Source organism: Hemicordylus capensis, chromosome 2 (genome assembly GCF_027244095.1).
Source record: "Hemicordylus capensis ecotype Gifberg chromosome 2, rHemCap1.1.pri, whole genome shotgun sequence".
NCBI lineage: Eukaryota > Metazoa > Chordata > Lepidosauria > Squamata > Cordylidae > Hemicordylus > Hemicordylus capensis.
The window spans coordinates 211322481-211343894 of record NC_069658.1 but is presented as its reverse complement, the minus strand read 5'-3'; the positions used below and the strand labels follow the sequence as shown (position 1 = coordinate 211343894).

The 21414-nt window shown below is 48.2% G+C and overlaps 1 protein-coding gene and 2 long non-coding RNA genes across 7 annotated transcripts in view; 1 reads left to right on the top strand and 2 right to left on the bottom strand.

Annotated features, from left to right (window-relative positions):
• Positions 1–1143: 1143 nt before the first annotated feature.
• On the bottom strand, positions 1144–3783 carry LOC128343222 (uncharacterized). Its single transcript, XR_008315391.1, has 2 exons — positions 2762–3783; positions 1144–1572 (listed from the first exon to the last, which is right to left on the bottom strand). It is a non-coding gene; the product is annotated as an uncharacterized LOC128343222 (long non-coding RNA).
• DOT1L (DOT1 like histone lysine methyltransferase) overlaps positions 2957–21414 on the top strand; it is an 89044-nt gene continuing 70586 nt past the window's right edge. For 4 of the 5 annotated variants that reach the window (XM_053291876.1, XM_053291875.1, XM_053291878.1 and 1 more), the window contains exon 1: positions 10655–10928. In XM_053291876.1, the coding sequence (XP_053147851.1) occupies positions 10848–10928 (81 nt within the window). In that variant the 5' untranslated portion in view covers positions 10655–10847. Of the gene's footprint in view, positions 3001–10654; positions 10929–21414 lie in introns of those variants that run through there. The other variant, XM_053291877.1, reaches the window with a different exon arrangement.
• On the bottom strand, positions 4699–10498 carry LOC128343221 (uncharacterized). Its single transcript, XR_008315390.1, has 2 exons — positions 10367–10498; positions 4699–9718 (listed from the first exon to the last, which is right to left on the bottom strand). It is a non-coding gene; the product is annotated as an uncharacterized LOC128343221 (long non-coding RNA).

Genomic DNA, 21414 nt, shown 5'->3' with positions numbered 1-21414 from the left:
GGCAGCAAGGGATGAATGGGCAGGGTCATTTAAGGAGCAGGAGATCTATGGGCTCTGGGAGAGGTTCAAGGCATAAGGGGCAGCAAGGGAGGATGGGCAAAGTAATCTAAGAGAGCTGGAGATCTATGGGGTTCTGGGAAGAGTTCTAGGCATAAGTGGCAGCAAAGGAGGAAGGGTAGAGTAAGGTTAGGCAGCTGGAGATCCAGGGGCTGTGGGAGGGGATTGCTGGCAAAAGGAGCATCTAGGGAGAAATGGCAGTGTCATTTAAGAAGCAGGAGCTCTATTTAGGGCTCTGAGAGGGGGTTCTAAGCACAAAGGGCAGTAAAGGTAGAGTCATTTAAGGGGCCAGGAGATCAATGAGGCACAAGGGAGAAAGGGTGGTTATTTTAGGAGCCGGAAACCTATGGGGCTCCGGGAGGGGTTCCAGGCACAAGGGGCACCAAGGGAGAAAGGGCAGGGCCATTTAAGAGAGCTAGAGAGACCTTCATGTGGCTGGGGATTTATGGATATTAATAACCACAAGAAAGGTTGATTCCAACAGAAGAATGAGCTGGGGAGCTGGGAGGAGGAGGAGTGTGTGCAGTGCAGGCTTCAAAGGCCAACCCTGAAAGCCTCTTGAGACTTCAAAGGTTGGATTTGAATCCTGACATCTTTCCCAGATTGTGCCTGCATTGTCAGATAGAAACAGGGACGTAGCAAGGTTGGAGTGCAGCCAGAGACACCCCCCCCCCCACTGAAGCTCAGCTCATGAAGTAAAGAAATCTTAAATGAGGCTGAATAGTGGTCACGAAAAGCATAGTAAAATTTTATATATATAACACCTATGTGCCACAGTAGAACATCATCCTAAATTATTTTTTTAAAGGTTTTGCACATTGTGGGCGATGCAAGTCATTTCATGGTACTAGGGAAAGACATGCTATTCTGGTCGCTCCGGGTCTTAACACTCACATCCATTTCGGAGGATGAATACAACTGAATTAAGCCTGGACGGGTGTGTGGCTGGGGGAGTCAGTCATGTGACTTGCCTCTGCGCCCTCCCCCAAGGCAGTGGGCCCCCAGACAACTGCCTCCCCTTGCCCTATTATAGTTACGCCCCTGGATAGAAATAAAACTAAACCGGATCCTCCTCGGTGCCAAAGCTTTCAATGTGCAAGAGTGAATTTATTTCTTATGTACAATATTTAAACAAAAAAACAACAACAACACACAATTGCCCTTCCACACCTTAGATTAAAAAAGAGAAGGGGAAAAAAAAAAGACCCCTGAGAATGTGATTCTTAATTATGATCCTGGAAGGAATTCTTGCTCTGCATTTTCCTGTTCTTCCACAGACCTTGGAGGCAGCAGCCGCCGCCAGATTCCCACCCGCCCCCCTGCTCTCCTCCTTCCCGGCTAGAAGTGCTGACACAATTGCAACGGCTCTTCAGATGCCTCCGTCCTTTGCAATGTTCTGTACCGGCCGCAGCTGCAGAGCGAGCGCATCTGCTCGCACGTTCGGCGCGTCCCTGGCTCCCTCCTCTGCAGACTAGGGCTCCTTCGCTCCGGCCTGGAAGCCCTGCTGCAGTCCACCTTCAAGCGGGCGAAACGGGATCAGCCAGAGCCTGGGATCAGCCCCCCCTCCCCCCGCCCCATAGCAAAAGAGACACATCGCAGAGCAGGTTGTCCTGGGCGCCGAACTAGCGCACTCCCTTTCTTTGCACAGGGCGGAATCCACACGGCTAGCACTCGTTGACACGCGGTGGCAGCCCCTGGTTTAGATGGCTTGAAAAGGGGAGGAGGAGGAGAGGAGACTACTTCTCCCCACCACTTAGTCTTCGGAGGTAGACTGCCTTTAAACATGGGGGTTCCCCACAGCCATCACGGCTATCAGGAATGGGGGGGGGAATCCCACAAGAGGATCCCCACATGACAGCTGGACCCAGGGGCGTAGCAAGGTTGGAGTGGGCCCAGAGACAAGATTTTAAAATGGGGCCCCCCCACTCAAAGTCCAGGGCCTCCGTACACCCCAGGCCCCCAAGGATTTAAGTCTGATATTTCAAAATAAGTATGCTGCCTGGAAATACATTTCACTGAATACACACACGCACACGTCACAATATATAGTGATATACATTGAGTACTATACATTTGTTTTACTTTTAATGCCTAGAACACACTAGAAAGATGAATGATTAAAATGGCCCCCTCGCTGCAGATTAGCCAAGGAGACTTTCAACCATGCAGGGTGAGCCTATGTTTGTTTTCTCAGAATTCTGAACAAATTCAGTCAAGTTTGATTCCAGGAGGTTTTTCACAGGAGGCTTTTAAAGCCCTTTTACACACCTCTCCTCTGGAATGGAGGTGCTGCATTCACATGTTGGTCAGATTTACCCTGAAGTCCCTGCAAGTTATTGGGGAGCAGTTCACACACAAGAAAAATAAAATAAAATAAAAGCACCACACATGCTTCACAGTTCTCACTCAGACCTTCTGAGTTGCAAAACAACTTGAACATAAGTGCATTTATAAATGAATGAATAAAATAAATATAATACTGTTTCTTCCAGAAGTTTTTGTAATTTTCTGCCATGAAACAAGCCACTTACAGGACTTTTTAGATAGTTTTTTTTAAGCCAGCAAATTTTCCAAGCTGTTTAAAAATAAATATTCAGAGACTTCTCAGTCCCCCCCATTTCAAAGCCCTATGGCAAGCAGATCCCTATATATCCGGGGGTGGGGGGGTGGGGAAGGTAACCACAAAAAGGAGTTCACACTCTACCTGGCAGCAGGGGGGTCTTCTGCTGCAGAGAACAGTGGAGGCCTCTCTGGCTGCCTCCTCCTTCCTGGCTGGCTTGGGCCCTACTCGAGTTCAGGCTTCACAGAGGCCTACACCAGGCCTCCGTGGAAGCCCTGCCCACCCGCCGATCAGCTGAGAGGCGGGAGAAAAGGAGCTCTTGGCAGCTTGCCTGCTGCTTCGATTGCCGGCCAGGAGAACAAGCAGGAGAGACGGCGAAGAGGGCAAGTGGTTGAGGGGCCTTGGGGCTGGGCAGGGGGCAATGGGGAGTCACGTGAGGTGCCCCTGGGGTGCCCCTCCAGGCAGTGGGGCCCCCAGACAACCGTCTCCCCTTGCCCGATCGTTGTTACGCGCCTGGCTGGACCCTAGAGCCTCCATGTTCATATGCAGCAACATCCTCGTTGGAGATACTGCAGCTGAATACAGAGGATTGCTTATCTAAATGTCATAGAGGAGACCTCATATATTGATATATGAAGGGTGTGTGTATGTTTTACACATGGTTCGGGGTGTATGTGTGTGCAACCACTGAATGGACGAGTTCTTTATCTCAGCGAGAGAGAGCTTATCACACCTGTATAATGTAATGTGAAGTGGGTGATTGTTGCTTCAGTTTGTGTGTGCGCGCGCGCCTGTGTTATTCAAAATGTTAAAACAGAGGTAGACTGCAGCTGAATATGGAGGTTCTGTTGTTGGGCAGTCATGGCTTATCTCCTTTAGCATTTCCTCCCCGAAGCCCCTTGAGGTGAACATGAGGTAAGTAGGTAAATAAATAAATAGGCAGGTAGGTAAATAAATAAATAAATAAAAGCAAGCAAATGGGACTGACATGGCAAGCACAATCCAGTGTATGTGTGTGAGATTTAAACAAACCAACAAATCAACAAACACCTCAAGATGCCCCCCAAAACAAAATGGAGCCCCTAGAGGTAGAATTCAGCTGAACATGGAGGTTCTAACCGACGTCATGGCTCTTTGGCCGCTTTTTGCATTTTCATTGCTGTGCCGCCCGCACAGAAAAGAAACTAAGCATATCTAAAAGCGGGGTTGGGGTGGGGTGGGGTGAAGAGACCCCTCCCCCCACCCTGATTCAAATTGGGCCGGCTCCCTTGTGGAAAATCCCTCCAGCACCGCCGCTTCGATTCAGCGGGAGCGACCTGAAGAAATAAGCGCGCAGGGCGCGCGCGCGCCCGAGCCGAAATGGAAAAGCGCGCGAGAAGCGAGCGGGCGAAGCGTAGCTGAGGGCAATTGAGGACAAGGCGGCGCGCAGTTGGCTGGCTGGCGCGCGTCGGGCAGGGCGAGAGGGAGGCGCGTCCCCGCGTCCGCTCGCTCCTTGGGAGAACCGCGCTCTTTCTTCCTTTCTTTCCCCGCTCCATCACCCTGCTGCTTCCTCCCGGCGCTCGCTCGCCCGCTGGTTGGCTGGCGGCCTCGCCCGTCCCTTCCAGCGCAGCCAATCGGAACCGCCCGTCCCACCTCCTCTTCCTCCTCAGAAGGTACTCCAGCCAGCCTCGCTTTGATTCCCCGCCCACTCACCGGGCTGTTGCTGCTGGACGAGGGTGAAGCCCCGCCCCCCAGCGCCGCACATGCTCCTCTTCTGCGAGTTCCACTACCCTTCGCCGCTCGCTCACCTACTTCCCTTACCTAGCGCGCGCGCGCCCGCCTGGCGCGCACCGGACAATTGGTTCCCCGTTCTCCCCCCCCCACACACCGTGAAAGCCCTCACGGGGAGAGCCTCTTCCTCCATCGCCATCTCGGGATGTTTTTATTTATTCCGTAGGTTGGTGTCGCCCGCCCGCGGCCGTTTCCTTGCTCTGCTCTCCTCTCCCTCCTCCTTCCCTGCTCGGCTGCCCCTCCCTTTCTTTGACGCCGGCCCAAAATGGCGGCGGCTGAGGGGACGCCGAACGGTCCATTGACACGGATAGTGAAAGAGACAAAGGTTTATTTCTCAGCGCTGAGGACGACCCCTGGTGCCTTTTGGCAAAAGTCCAAGGAGCGTACCTCTTACAGACTAACAAGAGTTTATAAAGATTTTCCTCCACCCCTAGGCATCAACATTCAGCCCCAAAGGACCAATCAGTTCATTACATTCGTACATATGCTTGCATAGAGGCTGGACTTTGCGCTCTAAGTTTCTGAGTTTCTATTTCACAGCAGAGAGATAATTAATTAATAGGAGAAGCCTTCACATTCCTAGAACAATGCAGTTACTATTCAGGGGAGCCTATCTCTCCCCGCTGCTGCAAACCCCCACTTATTCTGCTCTGGGCAGATAGCTGACTTAACACTTTCGTTTGGTCTGTACTTTTCCATCCCACAGAGGCACTGACTTGCAAACACACTTTCTACAAAGCAATTACAAAGCAGCTTTCTATTAATGCTACACATGTCACATCTCCCCCCTTAAGAACCTTCTAATTATAAAATTCAAGGTTCTTCCTCAAGCCTCCTTAATTCTTCAGTGGCAATTTTCATATACATCACACACACATATCCTTAACCACCCATATCTGGCATGATTTGATATATATATATAAAAATTTTACACATAACAGCAAAGTGTACATATAAAGATCATACAACTTATAGCAAGCAACATGATTTTAACCCATCTTTATCCCAAATAAAGTATAAATAACAGTCTTGCATTGTGGAACCAGATGCTTCTGGTGATTAATGGGTTATCAGCTTGTGGAAAGCGATAGCAATGACAAGTCATGTATAATCACACTGATTAATACAAGTGTCTATAAAATTTTAGGTAAGGCTTGGGCCAGCTTAATGTCTTAGAGCATAAAGGGATCAGTAACTTGGGGATAGGTGCAGACTTGCAGGTAAATGCTCTGGTTGAAACAATGAGATGATTGGCACAATATATAAGTGAAACAATAAGGAAATGACTGGAGAGCAAGCATGTGAGGTCCATGACCTTACAGCACAGGAGATAGCAAGGTTTTCAACATAATGATAGCACATAGTCACTACAAGAAAGTAATATAAGAAAGTGGTGCAAATCATCAACTCCTACCCCCCTTAGTGTCCTCTAAAGTCTGTCATGGCCAAAAAGGAAGCCATGGAGAGCTTTAGAATTCAAAATCTAAAAGTCCTTGGTAAGGAAAAATATATTTTAGTCCTTCAGTTGAGAACCAAATGCTCTTGTAAAACGTTGCAGGATTTTGGCTATCCTGATCCGTGTTGTTTTGGCTTGTTTGGCTAGTGTCCACAGACAAGCTTAAATGTTCATGTGTTTGGGAGCCTTGACTCCCTCCCCTTGTGGGCAATCGGATGGTTCCAGGGCTTTACAGCTTGGGGAAATGCTGTTACGTGTATGACTCCACAGAAAAGTGAACAAATTGGCTTGCTTGTTTGTTATCAGGCAGTCTTCAGGCGTTTGTTGTCTATCCTTCTCCTATAACACTTGGAAGCAGGAAGATGAACTGTGCATTCGGCCTTCTTCCTCGAACACAGGACAGGGTAGTAGATAGACGTTCTGTCACCATTGGGTTGGACTGGAAATGCAGATAGGGACTGCCCCCAGGTAGCTGCTGCTGCTGATTGTTAGTTTTCCTGGGTCACTGTTGATGGAGACTCCCTTGGGATCACATTCTGGCGATGGATCCAGGTATTCCTTCGATCTGGGGAGGAACAATCCTTCTTGGAAAGACAATTCAAGGCACTGTTGGTTGCAAACCTGTTTACTTGAGAGAAAGACAGGCAAGTGAGTTGCCAATTCCCTCCCCCCCATGTAGGGACAGCATCCTGAGACTAAGTCTCTGGGTGCCAACCGTTAGCACAAAAGGAAAAGTCAAGTTTTCAAGGCAAATAATACAAAGGATGGATAAAACCTGAGGCTATTTTCAATTTGGTCTTTTGGCATTTTTCTTTTCTTTTTCCAATTTATATTTTTGTTTTCCTGCTTGCCCTGGGCCCCCCCTTTCCCTGAAGACCAGAACAGGGGATGATGTCTTCATTTGAGGCTTGGTGGCCAGGCGTGAGGATGTGTGTGGGGGCCGGTGCTTCTTGGAGGCTGGCTGGCTTGTGTTGTAGGCTGGTTTTTGATCACGAGAACAAAACAGCAATCCTGGGCAATAGCAAAGCAATAAAGTCAAAAAGAAAAAAGGCATTCACATTTTTCACCCCCCTTGTGAGTTTGGGGTTTTGAGGAGGCATTAAAGCCTTTCAGGTCAATCACAGTCACTGCTAACAAAGTCCAGTTTCCATGTGGCATCTCACATTCTCTTCTGCATCCTGTTTTTCCTCTTTACAACAACCCTGTGAGGCAGGCCAAATCATTTGAGTTGTAGGCTCTGTGTCGCCCAGCAAGTGTCTTGGCTGAATGAGGATTTGGACTCGGGTTTTCCCGGTCTTAATCCAGCACTCTAACCACTGCACTACGTTGGCTGACAATCATACTTACAGTCCTTCGTCAGGGCAATCAATCTCCATCCAGTATAACTGACTTCATCGTCAGTAACGTGTAGATAGTTGTGGTGTCCCAGTTCTCCATCTTTAGCCTCATAATTAACCAGTCACTGATGGATTCAAGTTTGGGTTTGACATTTCTGTAAAGTGAAAACAACCTCTCGAGACAAGGAAAAAGATAGCCCACAGTCAATCCCTGCCCTCTGTTTACCCACAGCTTGGGCATTACCTGACTTGGTATGTCCAGTGAGATACTATACCTTGGTAAAGTAGGATTGTTTACTACACAAATTACACAGGCTGTTGCCACATGTTCTGCAAAAGGGTACATCCAAGAGGCACAAAAGTGTCTTTGTATTGACTAGGGAAAAAAACCAAAGGATTGGTTCTGCAATAATTCCACATCCATCTGCTGTTCTTTACCAGCCATCCTCTTCTAAGTGCGCCCCCCTGCTGTGGTGCAAAGTCGATGTCCTTTTTTTTTTTTGAATATGTGGGGGGGTTGTGCCAAGATAGTTAGCACAGGAATCAAAGATGCTTGGAAACAGGAATAGAAGGAGCAGCAGTTTTAACTGCAGCATCTGCCATCCAATTACCCTTTGTCACTGGGTCATTTTCCTCTGGTGACCTCTGCTATGGATGACTGCAACCTCTTCTAGTAGTGTAACAGCAGTCTAGAGTTCTGATATCTGTGTCCCATATTTTACTTCCTTGTTTCCCACTGTTAAAATCTTCTTTCTTTCCAAGTGGCCCCATGAGTTGTGTAAAAATTACCTTGAAGGTGATGAGCTCTGCAAGCTGTGCTGACTGAGATACCTGGAGAAAGAGCATGGTCAGTCACTTCTCCATAGCCAGCTTACGTTGTCCATCTTACATGAAGCTGCCTCCATCTGTGTACAGTTCATCTTTAAGATCAGGATGGCTTGACATAGATGCAGTCCACAGCTTGCAAGCAATCATGTTCTTGGTCTTCTGTAGACTCAAAAGGAAGTAAGTTAGCTGGATTAAGAACAAAGTAGTAGCCATGGAAACCCCAGGATCCTCACCAAAGTCACATGATATTCGGTCATGTGTGAGGGAGTCAGCCATCTACTGCCCCAGACTAATCCCTTTTAGCTGGGAAATTTCCAAGGTGAATTGCAAACCGATGCTTTGGAACTCCTTGCCACTTGCAGGATTGGCAAAACAAAATTCCTTTCATTAAATCTCATGTCTGGGATTTTAAGATTCAGCTGCTGTGAAGGCAAAGCAGGGCTGGTGGATGAGTCAAATTAAAAAAATTTTTTTTGAACCTTAGACCATTTGATTAGTAGCTTTCAGTTTACATCAAATTCAACTAACAGAAATATTGCATAGATTTTGCAAAACATGACAGTAATACAATTAGACTCATTTATCTTAAAATCCATTTTTCCTTCTCACCCACAATTAATCTGGCTGGAACACAAACTGCTTTTCGGAGAACCTCTTGAGTTCACAGAAATAGGTAAGATAAGATAGATCATTGTCAAGGAATTCAGTAAACATAACATATAAAGGCTTATGATACTCAGTAGTGGCAGAAATATCACAATTAACTTGATATAAGAATGAATGAATTAGAGCTTGCTCTCATGCCTAATGCATTTAGCCATAAGCAGCACTTCTGCAGAGGTGGGAAGATTCAGCCCTCAGTTGGCCAGCCGACCGCTGAAAGTTCCCTGTGTTGCTCAGGCCATGACCAATTTTATGTTCAATTAATATAATAATTGTGAATTTTGGAATTCAATGTCAGAGCAAGTTTGGTCTGGAACAGTTTACAGAAAGGAAAAACAAAACAAAACATGTCACTGGTATAAATACATTCACAAATACAACAGAATAAACAGAATAAATACAACAGAAACCTCATCTTCACAGGGATGAGCTATAAAATTGATGTGGGTTGAATTCCTATACAGAACCAGAGCTTTGGGCTCCCTCTCAGAAACATGCGCACACACACACACACACACACACAGAGGCTCGTCTTGTGTATTTCACAGAACAAAGGACTAAACAAAGAAAACTTCATATGAATCCCAAAGAATTTTATAGCATTTTAAATATGTCAGCCATAAACTCAGTTAAGAAAGTAGTTTAAACAGAACAACCTTATCACAGTTATCTATGAAAACAACCTGTAATTCTATATTACCTTTCCACATCACAATCTTATAACTTACTGGTGCTTTTCAAGCATTTTTCTTTTTGTTGTTGTTAACAACCTCCAACAAAAATCCTTTTACGTATTTCCTTCTAGTTTTTTTCTTCTTCTTTTGTCTGCAATTCCCATATGCATTCCTTCAAAACTCCATTTTCTTTCCTCTTTTCCAACTCAAGTAGTTGAAGAGAGATGGAAAAAGAAAAAGAACAAAAGCAGCCTTTTGTTCAGAGAAACTTTTGCAGCTAGGACAGTTATCTTTTGGCTTCGTGACAACAGGACAGTGGCAGCAAGATTTTTTTTTTTTTTTTTTGTAACACAAGGGCAAAGCCTGGAAGCAACTTGGAAACAGAACACAGAGAGAGAAATGATTTTTGCAAAAGACAAATCATTCTTCCTTCCTTAACACTTATAAAACAGAGGCAAGTGCAAAAGGATGTTATTTTCGGAGTCAGGAGGCCTCTGACTCGAGTTCATAGTGGCCAAACTTTCATACAAAGGCATTTCAAAACATGTTTTCTAAGAGCACTCTTTGCTCCCATGATAATCACCCAATTTTTCAACACACACTCCAAAGGTGTACATGAAATCCGTTCAGATTTTGTGTACTTGCTATTTCTGCTACCCATAGCCCCCCCTTTGAGTTGGTCGGGCTTAGACTGTTTATTTCTGACTCAAAGCCGCCCCTCCTTGGGCTCTTGGCTTAAGTCACTCCTTCCCAGGCAGCCCTACTTCGGCTGTGGGGTTTTTTTGTTTTTGTTTTCTCTCTCTCTCTTTCCCCCTCCTCGAGCTGAAAGATTAAACCGCCCCTGCTTGGACTTTTTGGCTTAAATTTGCCCCTGCGTGGGCAGCCCTTCTTCGGCTGTAGGATTTCCCCCCTTTTCTCGGGCTGAAAATTGCCCCTCCCTGGGCTTTTTCTCCCCCTTTGCCCCTCTTGGGCTGAGGAGAACCAAAAGACGTCTTTGGATTTCACTCTCTCACTCACTCACTCTCTCTGTTCACACTTTCATTCACTCTTGCCTCGATTCCCAGATACGCCCTTCTCCCAGGGCGAGCCGTTGCCGTTAGCGAGATGGTGTCCGCCGCCCCTCACGGTGGCTCGGGTAGACTGGACGACGTTCTACCCCAAGGGGGACTTCAACCAGAGGGACTTCAGATGGTGAAACCCTCCCCTCTCGGCCCAAAATGGCACGGTCCTCCCGGCCGGGCGCGTGCGACGATAGAGAGGGCGAGGGCACGGAAGGAACGGCCGTGCCCGCTCCCGCCGCGCCGCTCTGTGGTAGCTCCTCCTCCTCTCCCCCTCCTGCCGCTCCCCCCTCCCTCCGCCAGTCACTCAGTCAGTCAGTCGCGGCCGCCGCTGGCCCCCTCTAGCATGGTGTGGGTCCGCCGCCGCTCGCCCCCCACCGGCCTCACCTGACCTCCCGCTCGCCCGCCTCCCTCCCTTCCTTTCCCAGCCCCACGCCAGCCAGCATGGGCGAGAGGCTGGAACTCCGGCTGAAGTCGCCCGTTGGAGCCGAGCCGGCCGTCTACCCCTGGCCCCTGCCCGTCTACGTGAGTGGAAGGAGAGGGGCGTCACATGAGGGGGGCCGGGCGGGGGGGGAGGCCTCGGGTCACGTGGGCAGGGGTTAGGGCCCGGGGGGGGGCCTTGGAGGGAGTGGGAGGGGGTCCATGGGAATTGTGCTGAGGGTCGTGGGGAGGCTCGGGGGGGGCTCTTACCCCTCTGATTGGGCAATAGGGGGGCTATGGGGGCACTGTTGGGGTAGTTGGGTGGCTTGATGGGGAGTAGGGAGGTTGTTGGGGTCCCATCGGGGCCCAGGGGAAGTGGAAGGTGGTTGAGAATGTGGAAGTTGTAGGGACCCCACTGGGGGGGCAGTTAGGGGGGCTAGATGGGGAAGGGGTGATCGTGGGGATGCCACTGAGGGTGGTTGGGCAGTTGGATGGGAAATAGGGAGATTGGAGGGGCTCATTAGGGGCCATGGGGAGTGATAGGTGGGAGGGAATGTGGAAGTTGTGGGGAGCCCACTGAAGGAAGTGGGGAGGCTGGGCAGATAATGGGGATGTGGGCACCTTCTGAGCAGTTAGGTGGGGGTTATGGGGCCCCGACCCATGGCCATGGGGGACTGGCATGCCAAGGGTGGGGGGTGGAGAGCTATCGAGGGTGTTCTATGGAGGATAAAATAGGGCTGGTGGGAAACTGAGGAGTGCTTTCTGTGTGTGACTAATGTGGTGTCAGTGAATGGGGAGCTTTTTTGGAGGTGTCATGTGATGGGGAAAATCAGGGGCTGCGATGAGCAATTGTGGGGGTGTTCATAGATGAGGAGAAGATGAGGGCAGGTGGGAAGGTCAGCGTGTGATAAGAGTGTGGAAAGTGGAGGGTGGTTTGTGAAGGGCAGTTCAGGAGGGGTGCTTGAAAGCCCCTTGCTGGTGGGGGGGGCAGTGGGAAAGTTGGGTATTAAGTGAAGTGGAGGGCAGCTGGGATTGAGAGAATCCAGAGGGGAAGGGGACACCTAGATGGATCAATACCCTTTCCCAGTTTCTCCTGATGTCTGCTGGGGTGTCGTTGCTGGCCCACCTCTGCCCCAGGCCCTCCATGCATCTCCGTGTCCTGATTTGACCTCTTGGTAACCTTTCCAGAGAGTGCCATCCTCCTGTCCACATTGCTCTTTTTCTCTAGAGTGTCCCGTTCTGAACTTGCCTCTCTGGGCTGGGTGCTCCGTGGTGCCCCCAAACTCTATCCCTGTCACATTCTTGCGACCTCTTCTCTCCCGGAGGTGTCTCTTGGGACCTCTGTGTGCTCCCAGGATTTTGATCCATCACAGGGCTGCTCAGCTCTGGCCCTCCTGCAGATGTTAGCCTACATCTCCCATAATCCCTGGCTGTTGGCCACTGTGGCTGGGGATTATGGGAGTTGTAGTCCAAAAATAGTGTGTGTGTGAGGGGGCTAAGTGGAGCAGGCCTGATCTATCAGGATGCGCCTCTTCCCTTTGAATATTTCCTGATGAATCTGTCACAGGGGCAGCCCTTTTCATCCTGGGTTATCCCACTCTGTCCCATTATTATACAGCTTTCACTTCTTGCTGGACTTTCCCCATGCCTTGGTACAGCTTTCCTTCCTCATCTTCTGCATCCTTCATGCCCTTTCATTTTTGGTTGCTTTTCCTCTCCGTCTTGTAACTTTTGTTTCCTTTGATACCTCTGGCTGCCCTGTGTTCCTTCATCCCCATCTCACTCTTGGTCTACAGCCCCCATGAGGATGGGGCCTATAGCTAAGTGGTAAAGCCCCTACTTTGTCTGCAGAAGGCCCCAGATTAATTCCCTGGGCTCCCCAGGTAGGGCATTTGAAAGAACTGGAGAGCTGCTGCCAGTCAGTGCAGTCAGTACTCAGCTTGATAGACCAAGGGTCAGACTCAGTAGGTGTCAGTTGCACATGTTCATCAGGAGCATCCAGAGCTCAATGACAGCACCCCTGCTTTGCATGCAGAAGGTCATTCACAGGTTCAATTCCTGGTATCTCCAGTAGGGCTGGGAAAGACCATTCTCTGCCTGAGACCCTGGAGAGATGCTGCCAGTCTGTGTAGACAATATTGAGCTAGATGGACCTAAGGTCTGGCTTGGTAGAAAGCAGCTTCCTATCTCAGGCTCTGGTCCCCAGAGGTCTGCCCTTCTTGGTGTAGGTACTGAGTACTTTTCCAATCCAGCTTTTCCTTATAGCTTCTAAATCCCCAACTGACCTACTGAATGTGATGATCACCAGCCTCCCTCTTGACCTACAACTTGGGACACTGAGCTTTTGCCCTGGTGGGTCTCTGCCAGCCCTTTCCTGTCCATCTTCCCAACCCTGTAGCTTTTCTTTTTTCAGACATTCCTTGCATCCCAAGCCAGCCATTTCAAAATAATCCTGCTTTTCCTGTTGTGGATGACTCATTGCTTGTAGATCCTCCCTGTCCACACCCAAACAATCTTCCCTCCCCTTCTGTTCCACCCTCTGACACTTCCACAGCCCATAATCTCTTGCCTGTAGTACAGGGGCAAGTTTTATCTGTTTTATGCATGTTGAATTACTCTTGAGTAATTAAGGGCCTGCCTTTCTCTCTCATTTTTTCCTGAACCAATACTTCCTCACTTGACAGTTGACTTAATAGTCCTTCAGAGAAACTGCAGCGTTGGAACAAGCACTACTTTGTGTTGGATGAAGGGACAGAAGAGTTGCATTTGGATGTGTGTTGCAAAATTGGGATCACTTTATGTTGTGCTGTGTGGGAGATCTGTGGCTTTCCTTTGCTTGGAAAAGGAAACAAAAATGTAGGCGAGGAGGAAATGTGGATCTAAATAAGGAATGTTCTGCAGACCTGTCTGTCTTTGTCAAATTTAGCGTGTGTGCCAATTCCTGGTTTCCCCTTATTCTCCAACTATAACCCATGTTTGGTTATGCTACAGTACAATATTGCGTGCCATCAGCAATGACACTTCGTTTATTTTTGTAATTCGGCGTAGTATTTTAAACATTTCACAAACTTGGCTGCTTCTTTTTTCCTTATGAATCACAGTGTTCTGTGCTAAATGACCCCTGAGGAATGACAGTTCTTCAAGCAGAATGGAGAGAGAGAGCATGACATATTTGCCGTAGCCCATGTTCTGTGTCTCAGCCAGGGCTGCGAATTACGTTCCTGCAATAGAATGAGAGTGTGTTTATAAAGTTGGCATGGGTCTGTTGGGCTACTGTATTTCTGCAGCGTGTGGCATTCTTCCAGCTGAGCTCCATACATGCTCCGAGCGGGAGGGGTGTCGATATCGGTGCCCCGTTCCAGCACTTAATGGGAGCAGTTGGGAATGACGGTTTTTGTGGAGAAGGGGTGGGCAAGCGCGCTCCATGTTAGTGCTAGGCTTGGCTTGCTCTCCTCTTGGGCTGTTGACGGGTTGGTTTCCAAAACATCCTGCCTGTTTAGGAGGGTGTGCTATTTTTGACTGTGCTGTCCCCAGACCGCGTGACAGCTGCAGCACTCACTGGTTAATTTGAACCTTCTTGGCTGGGCGGCTCTGTGTGTGCGTGCGCGTGCGCGCCTGCTCCTCATGTTTTCACAGAAACCGAAAGTGCAATTCTGTGCAGTTCTCACCGCCTAGAGATGCACATATGAGGCAATACAAAGAATACGATAGATAAATGAATAAATTGCAATTGCTTAATGCACATGGTTTCCCCCCTCTTAAACACTGAACATTTTATTGTCAAATACTGAGCAGACCAATGTTTCCTTGTAAAGAATAGCCTTGCTGTGTCTGCAGTTGCTGATTATTTTTTCCAAGATCCAGGCTTGCTTTCTAGGAGCAGGCAGTACATCTTGTAGCAAAATATAATATGGAAAATAGAGGTTATAAAGAGCCTTGCTGAATTGGAGCAAGGGTCCATCTAGCCCAGCTCCCTGTTTCCACTAGTGGACAGCCAGAGGCCCCAGGAAGTCCACAAGTGCAACATGAAAGCAGCTGCCCTATCTTCTTGTCTTGAGCATCTGATATTCAAAGATATACTGCTTCTGAACCTGGAGGTTCCATCTGGCTATAGCAGCTAATACATGTGTTGACTGATTTCCCATGAAGCTAACTACTTAAAAGCCATCTAAACTAGGTTTCATAAAACATGGCTGGAAAAATCCCTAGGGCCCACAGGGCTGAACACTTGATTGCATCCTGTGAGTATGTCAGTGAATTCCACTTTCAAAAAATGGAAATGAAAAACTGAATGGTAGCTCCCAGGAACCTCTTCCTACTGATTCAAACCTTGGTCCACCTAGTTCAGTATTGTCTACACTGACCAGCAGTATCTCTCCAGGGCTTCAGACAGGGCCTTTCCCAGCCTACCTGGAGATGCTGCCAGGAATTGAACCTGCACCCTTCTGCATGCAAAGCAAACCGTTGGCCACTGTGGCTGAGGAAAATGGGAGTTGCAGTCCAATAACATCTGGGGACCCAAATTTGAGGGCCCCTGGATTAGACCAAAGGGTCCCTCTAGTCTGGCATCCTTTGGCAAGCAAAGTGCTTTTGGGAAGCGCACAAATGGGGTGTAAAGTAACAGCCCTCTGCTGTTGCTTGCTCCCAGCACCCAATACTCCTAAAGTATGCTGTTCCTGAAGCTGGAGGTTCAGTATGGCTCTCCTGGCTGATTGTGGATTATTGATGTCTGGTGTAATTCCCTTTTTAAAGCCATTTGCGCCGTCACTGCATCTTGTGGCTGCAAGTTCCACACACTACGCGCTGTGTGCAGAGGTGGCTTTTTAAAACCACAACAACGTGTTGTGGCTCTGCTCTCCCTGCCCCAGCAGTGGTGCCAACAAGAATATTTGCCCTCCTTGCCTCCAAACCATTAAAAAGGAGGGAACGAAGCCTGCCCGCTGTAGCAGCGCTCCGCAAGGCTTTTTAGAAACTCACCCTGTTTGGACAGCATCACCTCTCGCCTCCTAAGGTTGTGCCGTATTCAAGGGTAGACTTCTCCCCCCACCCTCCCTGGCTTAGCATTGACTTGGCAGCGAGGGAAGAGGAGCGGGGGTCCGTTGTGGTTTCAGAGCTGAGCTCTTTGACGTCAGCAGAATGTTTCAGTGCTCGGTTTGCCTCTATTATGTGCAGGCAGAGCCAGGGGGAAAGGCTCAGCAGAGGGGCCAGCCAGCATTGGATTACTTGGCACTAGACCTGCCCAGGATTTGGGGAAGGGGGAAGAAGTGGTTTTCTTAGTCACCTGGGATTATCCCCCCCCCCCGCCCCAGCCCTGTCTCTGCATTGTTATTCAGGAGGGCCTGCTCTTGCCAGCAGAGCCACATTGGACTAATATTGTGAGGCGGAAACCGTTAGTGTTGATCAGCCTTTTTGGCAGAAGGTCTTACGGAATCATTCTTGGCAACGCTGTGGTGGTTGATGGTGTGGCAAGCCCCACGGCTCTGTGTAGAAGAGAAGGAACCGACAGAGGCAACTCCACCCCTTTGGAGACGCGTTCAAGTCTCGCTATGGGAGCAATGGTTTGCGGTATAAGGCGGCTTTGTGTGGTCCGAGGAGCGGTCAAAGGCCGTGGAGTTGCTGTTCCCTCAAGAAGCCTGCTTGCCTTCTGGCGAGTGGTCCAAAGTGGAGTGCTGCTGCTAGTCAGTGTAGAAAATGCTGAGCTAGATGGAGCTATTATTTGATTTATTGATTGATATACTGCCCTTCCAAAATGGCTCAAGGCGGTTTACGGCACAATGAAAAGAATTAAAACAAGTTAACCATTAAAATCAAACTATTAAAACACAATAAAACCAATTAAACAGCTAAAAACCCTGGAAATCAGGGCAACAATTTAAAAGCATTAAAAAACCCTTGGTTTTGGCTTGGTTGTGCTGCCAGCTGTGGCTGGGCTGTTCTGCCATTGTCTGATGTCCTGCCTCTGGGTTGATTTGATTTTTGTTATAAAACGTAGTGCTTTGTTGTTGTAAAACGTAGTGCACGTAGTGAGTGTCTTAAGGGTTTGGTTAACAGATGATAAAGTTCGAGCCCATACAAACAGCCCTGGTACAACTGGCAGTAGGATGAAGGATTGCCCCAACTGGGGAGCTCTTATGCTGCGAAGCTGAGCTATTTTTAGCTTAATGTTTTAATTGTGTCATTTTTTTTACAATCTTGTTTTTGAATTCTGCTGTAAACCGCCTTGGGATTGTTTTAATGAAAGGAGGTATATAAATTTAACAATTAACAACAACAACAACAACAACAACAACAACAACGGCTGTGGCAGAAGAAGACCAAAATAATCCCAGTGGTCATTGGCGCCCTGGGTGCAGTTCCCAAAGACCTTGAAGAGCACCTCAACACCATCGGGGCCACAGAAATCACCATCAGCCAATTACAAAAAGCAGCTTTACTGGGAACAGCCTATATTCTGCGACGATATCTATAACAACTGACAATAAAATTCAGCCATCCCAGGTCCTTGGGAAGGACTTGATGTCTGGATAAAACAAACCAGCCAATAACACCTGTCCGACTGTGTAAACAAGAAATAAACAAACATCTGGGGACCCCCACTTTAGACTTGTGTCAACACTTTCAAATTGGGTGAGAGTTAGTATGCAGAGACCATCTCCCTTGCTCCTTGAATTTTCTGCTACGTGCTCTCACTTCAGATGTTCAGCCCAACTGCCCTGCCAGAGAACAGGATCAGAACAGCCACGGAGCTCCAGGATTCTCTCCCTGCCCCCTCCTAAATTTTGTCTTCCCTTGGGGTCTTTCCATGCCTCCTTCAATAGGGAGACATCCCTCCTGGCGCAGATGATGCACTGGGCAGAGCTACTACCATTATAGAGTGAGTGCAGCTCATTTTGGGCTGCTTGAAAGGAAGGCAAGCCTTCCCCCCACCCTGCAGCCTTGTTTACTTTGTGGTGGTAAAATTGGGGACTTACTGCAGACAGCTGGATTTGCATAATTGCCTGAATGCCGGTGTCACGATGTTAAGAGCTTGGGAGGGTGGTGTGGAAATGTGCATTCCCCTTCTCGGCTAATTAAGGCCGTGGGAGGAGATGCTGTCATGCCGAGCTGAACGGATGACGTTGTCTCTCTCTCCCCCCAGCCACCCCTTCTGGTTTCCTGAAAGGGAACACGGAGGGTTTCCTAATGACCTGGGTAGTGAGTAGTTCTGCTGATCACGCCCTGCGATGGGGATGATGGATTGTGCAGGGCTGAATAAATCCTCCTCCCCGGAAAAGACGTGTTTGATGCTGACCTCTGATATTTGTGCTGGTTGGATTTGGAGCCAAAGTGGCTGTTCTTGTGTGTGTGTTCTCCCTCCCCCTCCCTGCTTTATGTCTCTCACTACCTTTTATTTACTGTCACCTTCTCACACCCCCAACTTGCATAAGGTGAGGTACCTGCATGCAGGATTACAGCTCCCAGTTACCCCTGCTAACTGAGCAAAGAGGCATCTTTGGAAGTGGCAATTCCCTTTATTTAGCAGGGAGCAAGCAACTGGCCCTCTCTGTCTCTCCCCAGTGGCTGTCTACCTTGTGTTTCTTTTTAGATTGTGAGGCTTTTGGGACAAGCAACTGTCTTTACTATGGTTTTTATGTAAACCGCTTTGAGACCATCTGTTGAAAAGTGGTAAATATTTGTAGTAGCAGCTCCTAGAGGAACGTTTTTGTGGGGCCATTTTTGATATTGGGGTGAAGGCTTTGTTTCAATGGCATGTTTGCAGAGCTGATATTGAGGGCCTCTTTCATCTGTGCCCTAGGAGAGTCCACATCTTGCCTTTTGGACTTTGTTACCCTGGGATGGGAGGCTTGCGTGTTCTGAGAGCTGGTGTTCTTCAGAAAAGTGACGGCTGTGGTTCTGTTATCTATTTTTTAAAAAACGCTTCCATGTTGGTTACAGAAACATTTTACAATCTTAAAGAAGAACAACAAAAACTAGTCAAAGCTAAACAAATGACAAGGAGACGGCACAACATCAAAATCTAATAAAGAGAAGGAACAAGTGTGCTATAAACTTGGATAGGCTACAGTTTGCCATTGTGGGACTAAGTAGCTGATTTAGTGTGCAGACCGGTGAAATTGGTTGAATGCTCGGTGAATGATCAGCTCTTCCCTGTCCCCAATGACTCTGAAAATATTTTTGGTTGTTGACCTCCGTGGGCGGACCAGGGCAAATCCAGGAGATATCCATGTCTTACCTCTACCACCAAGCCATTCTTTGGCCTTGGGCAAGTGATCTCACAGCCTCAATTGAACAAACTCACACTCACACTTGACATCTCTCAACTCTCCTTTCCATAACATCCCACTAGGATAAACCCTTCAAAATCGCAAATGCTGGCAGGAGATGCAAATAAGAGTAGTCATGCAAATTGTGCTTCCTTGCGTATTTTATTTAGGTTGCAGCATTCAGCTGCTCTTGAAATGCTGTTTTTATTTTGTCTTCAGCCAAATGCAGTTCTCTTTTCCCTCCCTGAGATGCCCATGACCGGTCTGTTGCCACTCTCTAACATTACTTAGACCTTTATTACCTTGCCACAGGATTTCCCAGTCCTTGATCTCTCTAGATACTGCTGGACTACAGCTCCCATCATAGCCAGCAGGCCCGTGAAATGAGCACAACGATCAATCTCACTGGGCTAGATAACACAGTAACAGTAGCAAAGCCCTTGGTAGAGAGTATTGTGGCAAGGAACTTTTTCGCCTGTGGTGAGTTAAAAATGGCTTCCAGGAGATCCCGGGCAAGTAAGTTGGGCAAAAGTTGATTGCTTTTTTTGGGTTCACAAGTGACAGGCCTAGTAAAAAAAAATGGTGATGTTTGTGAGGCTGCCCATAGTAAATCAAAAGTGCTGTGCGGTAGTGTATGAACTTTATCACTGACAACAGCAATAACTGATTTGGTGAGGGGGTGATGTTGCTGACCCCCTTTTTTCTTCTCCCCACTCTCTCAGGTCACTGATGCACCCAAACTGCACCCATGCAGTTTGCAAAAACTCCTCTCGGGAGTCAACTGTGAGTGTGCCGGCTGCACAGTATGCCATCTCCAAGCGGCTGGATGTGGAAGCACATCCACGTTGAGCCTTGGGGTGCAGGCATAATTTGTGGCTTTGCATTGTTAGTGCCCACAGAGTATGCTTACTTGGCCTGCAGTTGTGGCAGCTGACATGGGCGTGTTGCAAGCCACTCCCTCCCTTCCTCAACCCCCATTTTTGCATTCCTGGCAATTTGTGTAAATCGGGTGATTGATCAGGCCGAGCTTGGGGTGTACGTGAGCGTGGGCCCCAAAGCTGGGAAACCGTAGGTGGGGGTGCAAAAGTCCCCTTTGAAACAGGGCGGGTTGCATGTGCTTCACTGTGGCAGGCACTAGTGAGGGGGAAAAGCTGCCGGCAGCAGCGTGCGAGCACCAGTTCTTAACATTTTTATTAAAGGTTAACCACAGAGATGAGTAACGCGTCGTGCTAATGGCAAGCTTGGAAGCCCACACAAACAACTGGGCGGCCTGCCCACGGATCCCTTTGTGTTAGTCATCTGCGGTGCTTGGACGACCCGAAGGGGGTGTGTGGGGGGTGGGGGGAAGAGAGCTGACATTCTGACACACATTTCCCTTCTCAAGCAGATGCTTAACACTTCCCCATCACGGCTGCTCGGCTCCTCACCAGGGCATGTCAGTTGTATCGTATCTGGCCGGTGCTAAAAGATCAGCGTGTGGCTACACCCCAAAAGAGGCACATCTTCCTGTGGGCTGGTTTTGACCTCGAAAGCCCTTAGCAGATGGTCAGACTAGGAACTTGCAAAGGGGAGACTCAAGGAGCAGATCCCCACTTTGGCCATGTAGCTCACTCATTCTCTCTCCTCTCCAGCCCTACCTTGCAGGGTTTTTATGAGCATGGGTGGGGTGGGGCAGAAGAACTACATAGTTTGTCCCAAGCTCCTTGTAAGAACAGCAGAATAAAATACAGAGATAAGCAAGCTGTCCGAGACCAGTCTGCCTGTGTGCATACGAGTCTTTTTAAAAAGATCATTAGTGGTTTTAATGCTGTTTTAAAATATTCTTTAAAAAAATTTAAATTGTTGTAATGTTTTAAACTTTTTGCTTTAACTAATGTGTTACTTTCTGTTTTTATTTTGTTGTAAACCGCCCAGAGACGTAACTTTTGGGCAGTATAAAAAAATGTAAATAAATACATCTTCAGACGTGAGGTGGGTGGCTGCTTGAGACACAAGGCCTCTTCTGTTGTGGCACCCACTCTCTAGAACTCCTCCCTCAGCTCTATTTAAGAGGTACTACTCAGTTTTCAGTGCCACTAAAAGCTGTTATGCTACTTAAACCTTTGGTTTTGAACAGGGTTACATCCAGCTCTTCAGCAGGGTTCTTAATACCAGCCTGCAGCAGAGGGTCCTCCTAGGCCAGGGAAGAGAAGGAAAGCAGAGTTTAGGTTCTCTTTAAAAGGACAAAGCACTTTGAATTCACTGTGCTGAATGTAATGCCCCCTTCCTGTGACGCAGCAAGGTTGCGAAAAGTCGAGGCACAAGTCCAGCAAAGTACCTTTGAAAGT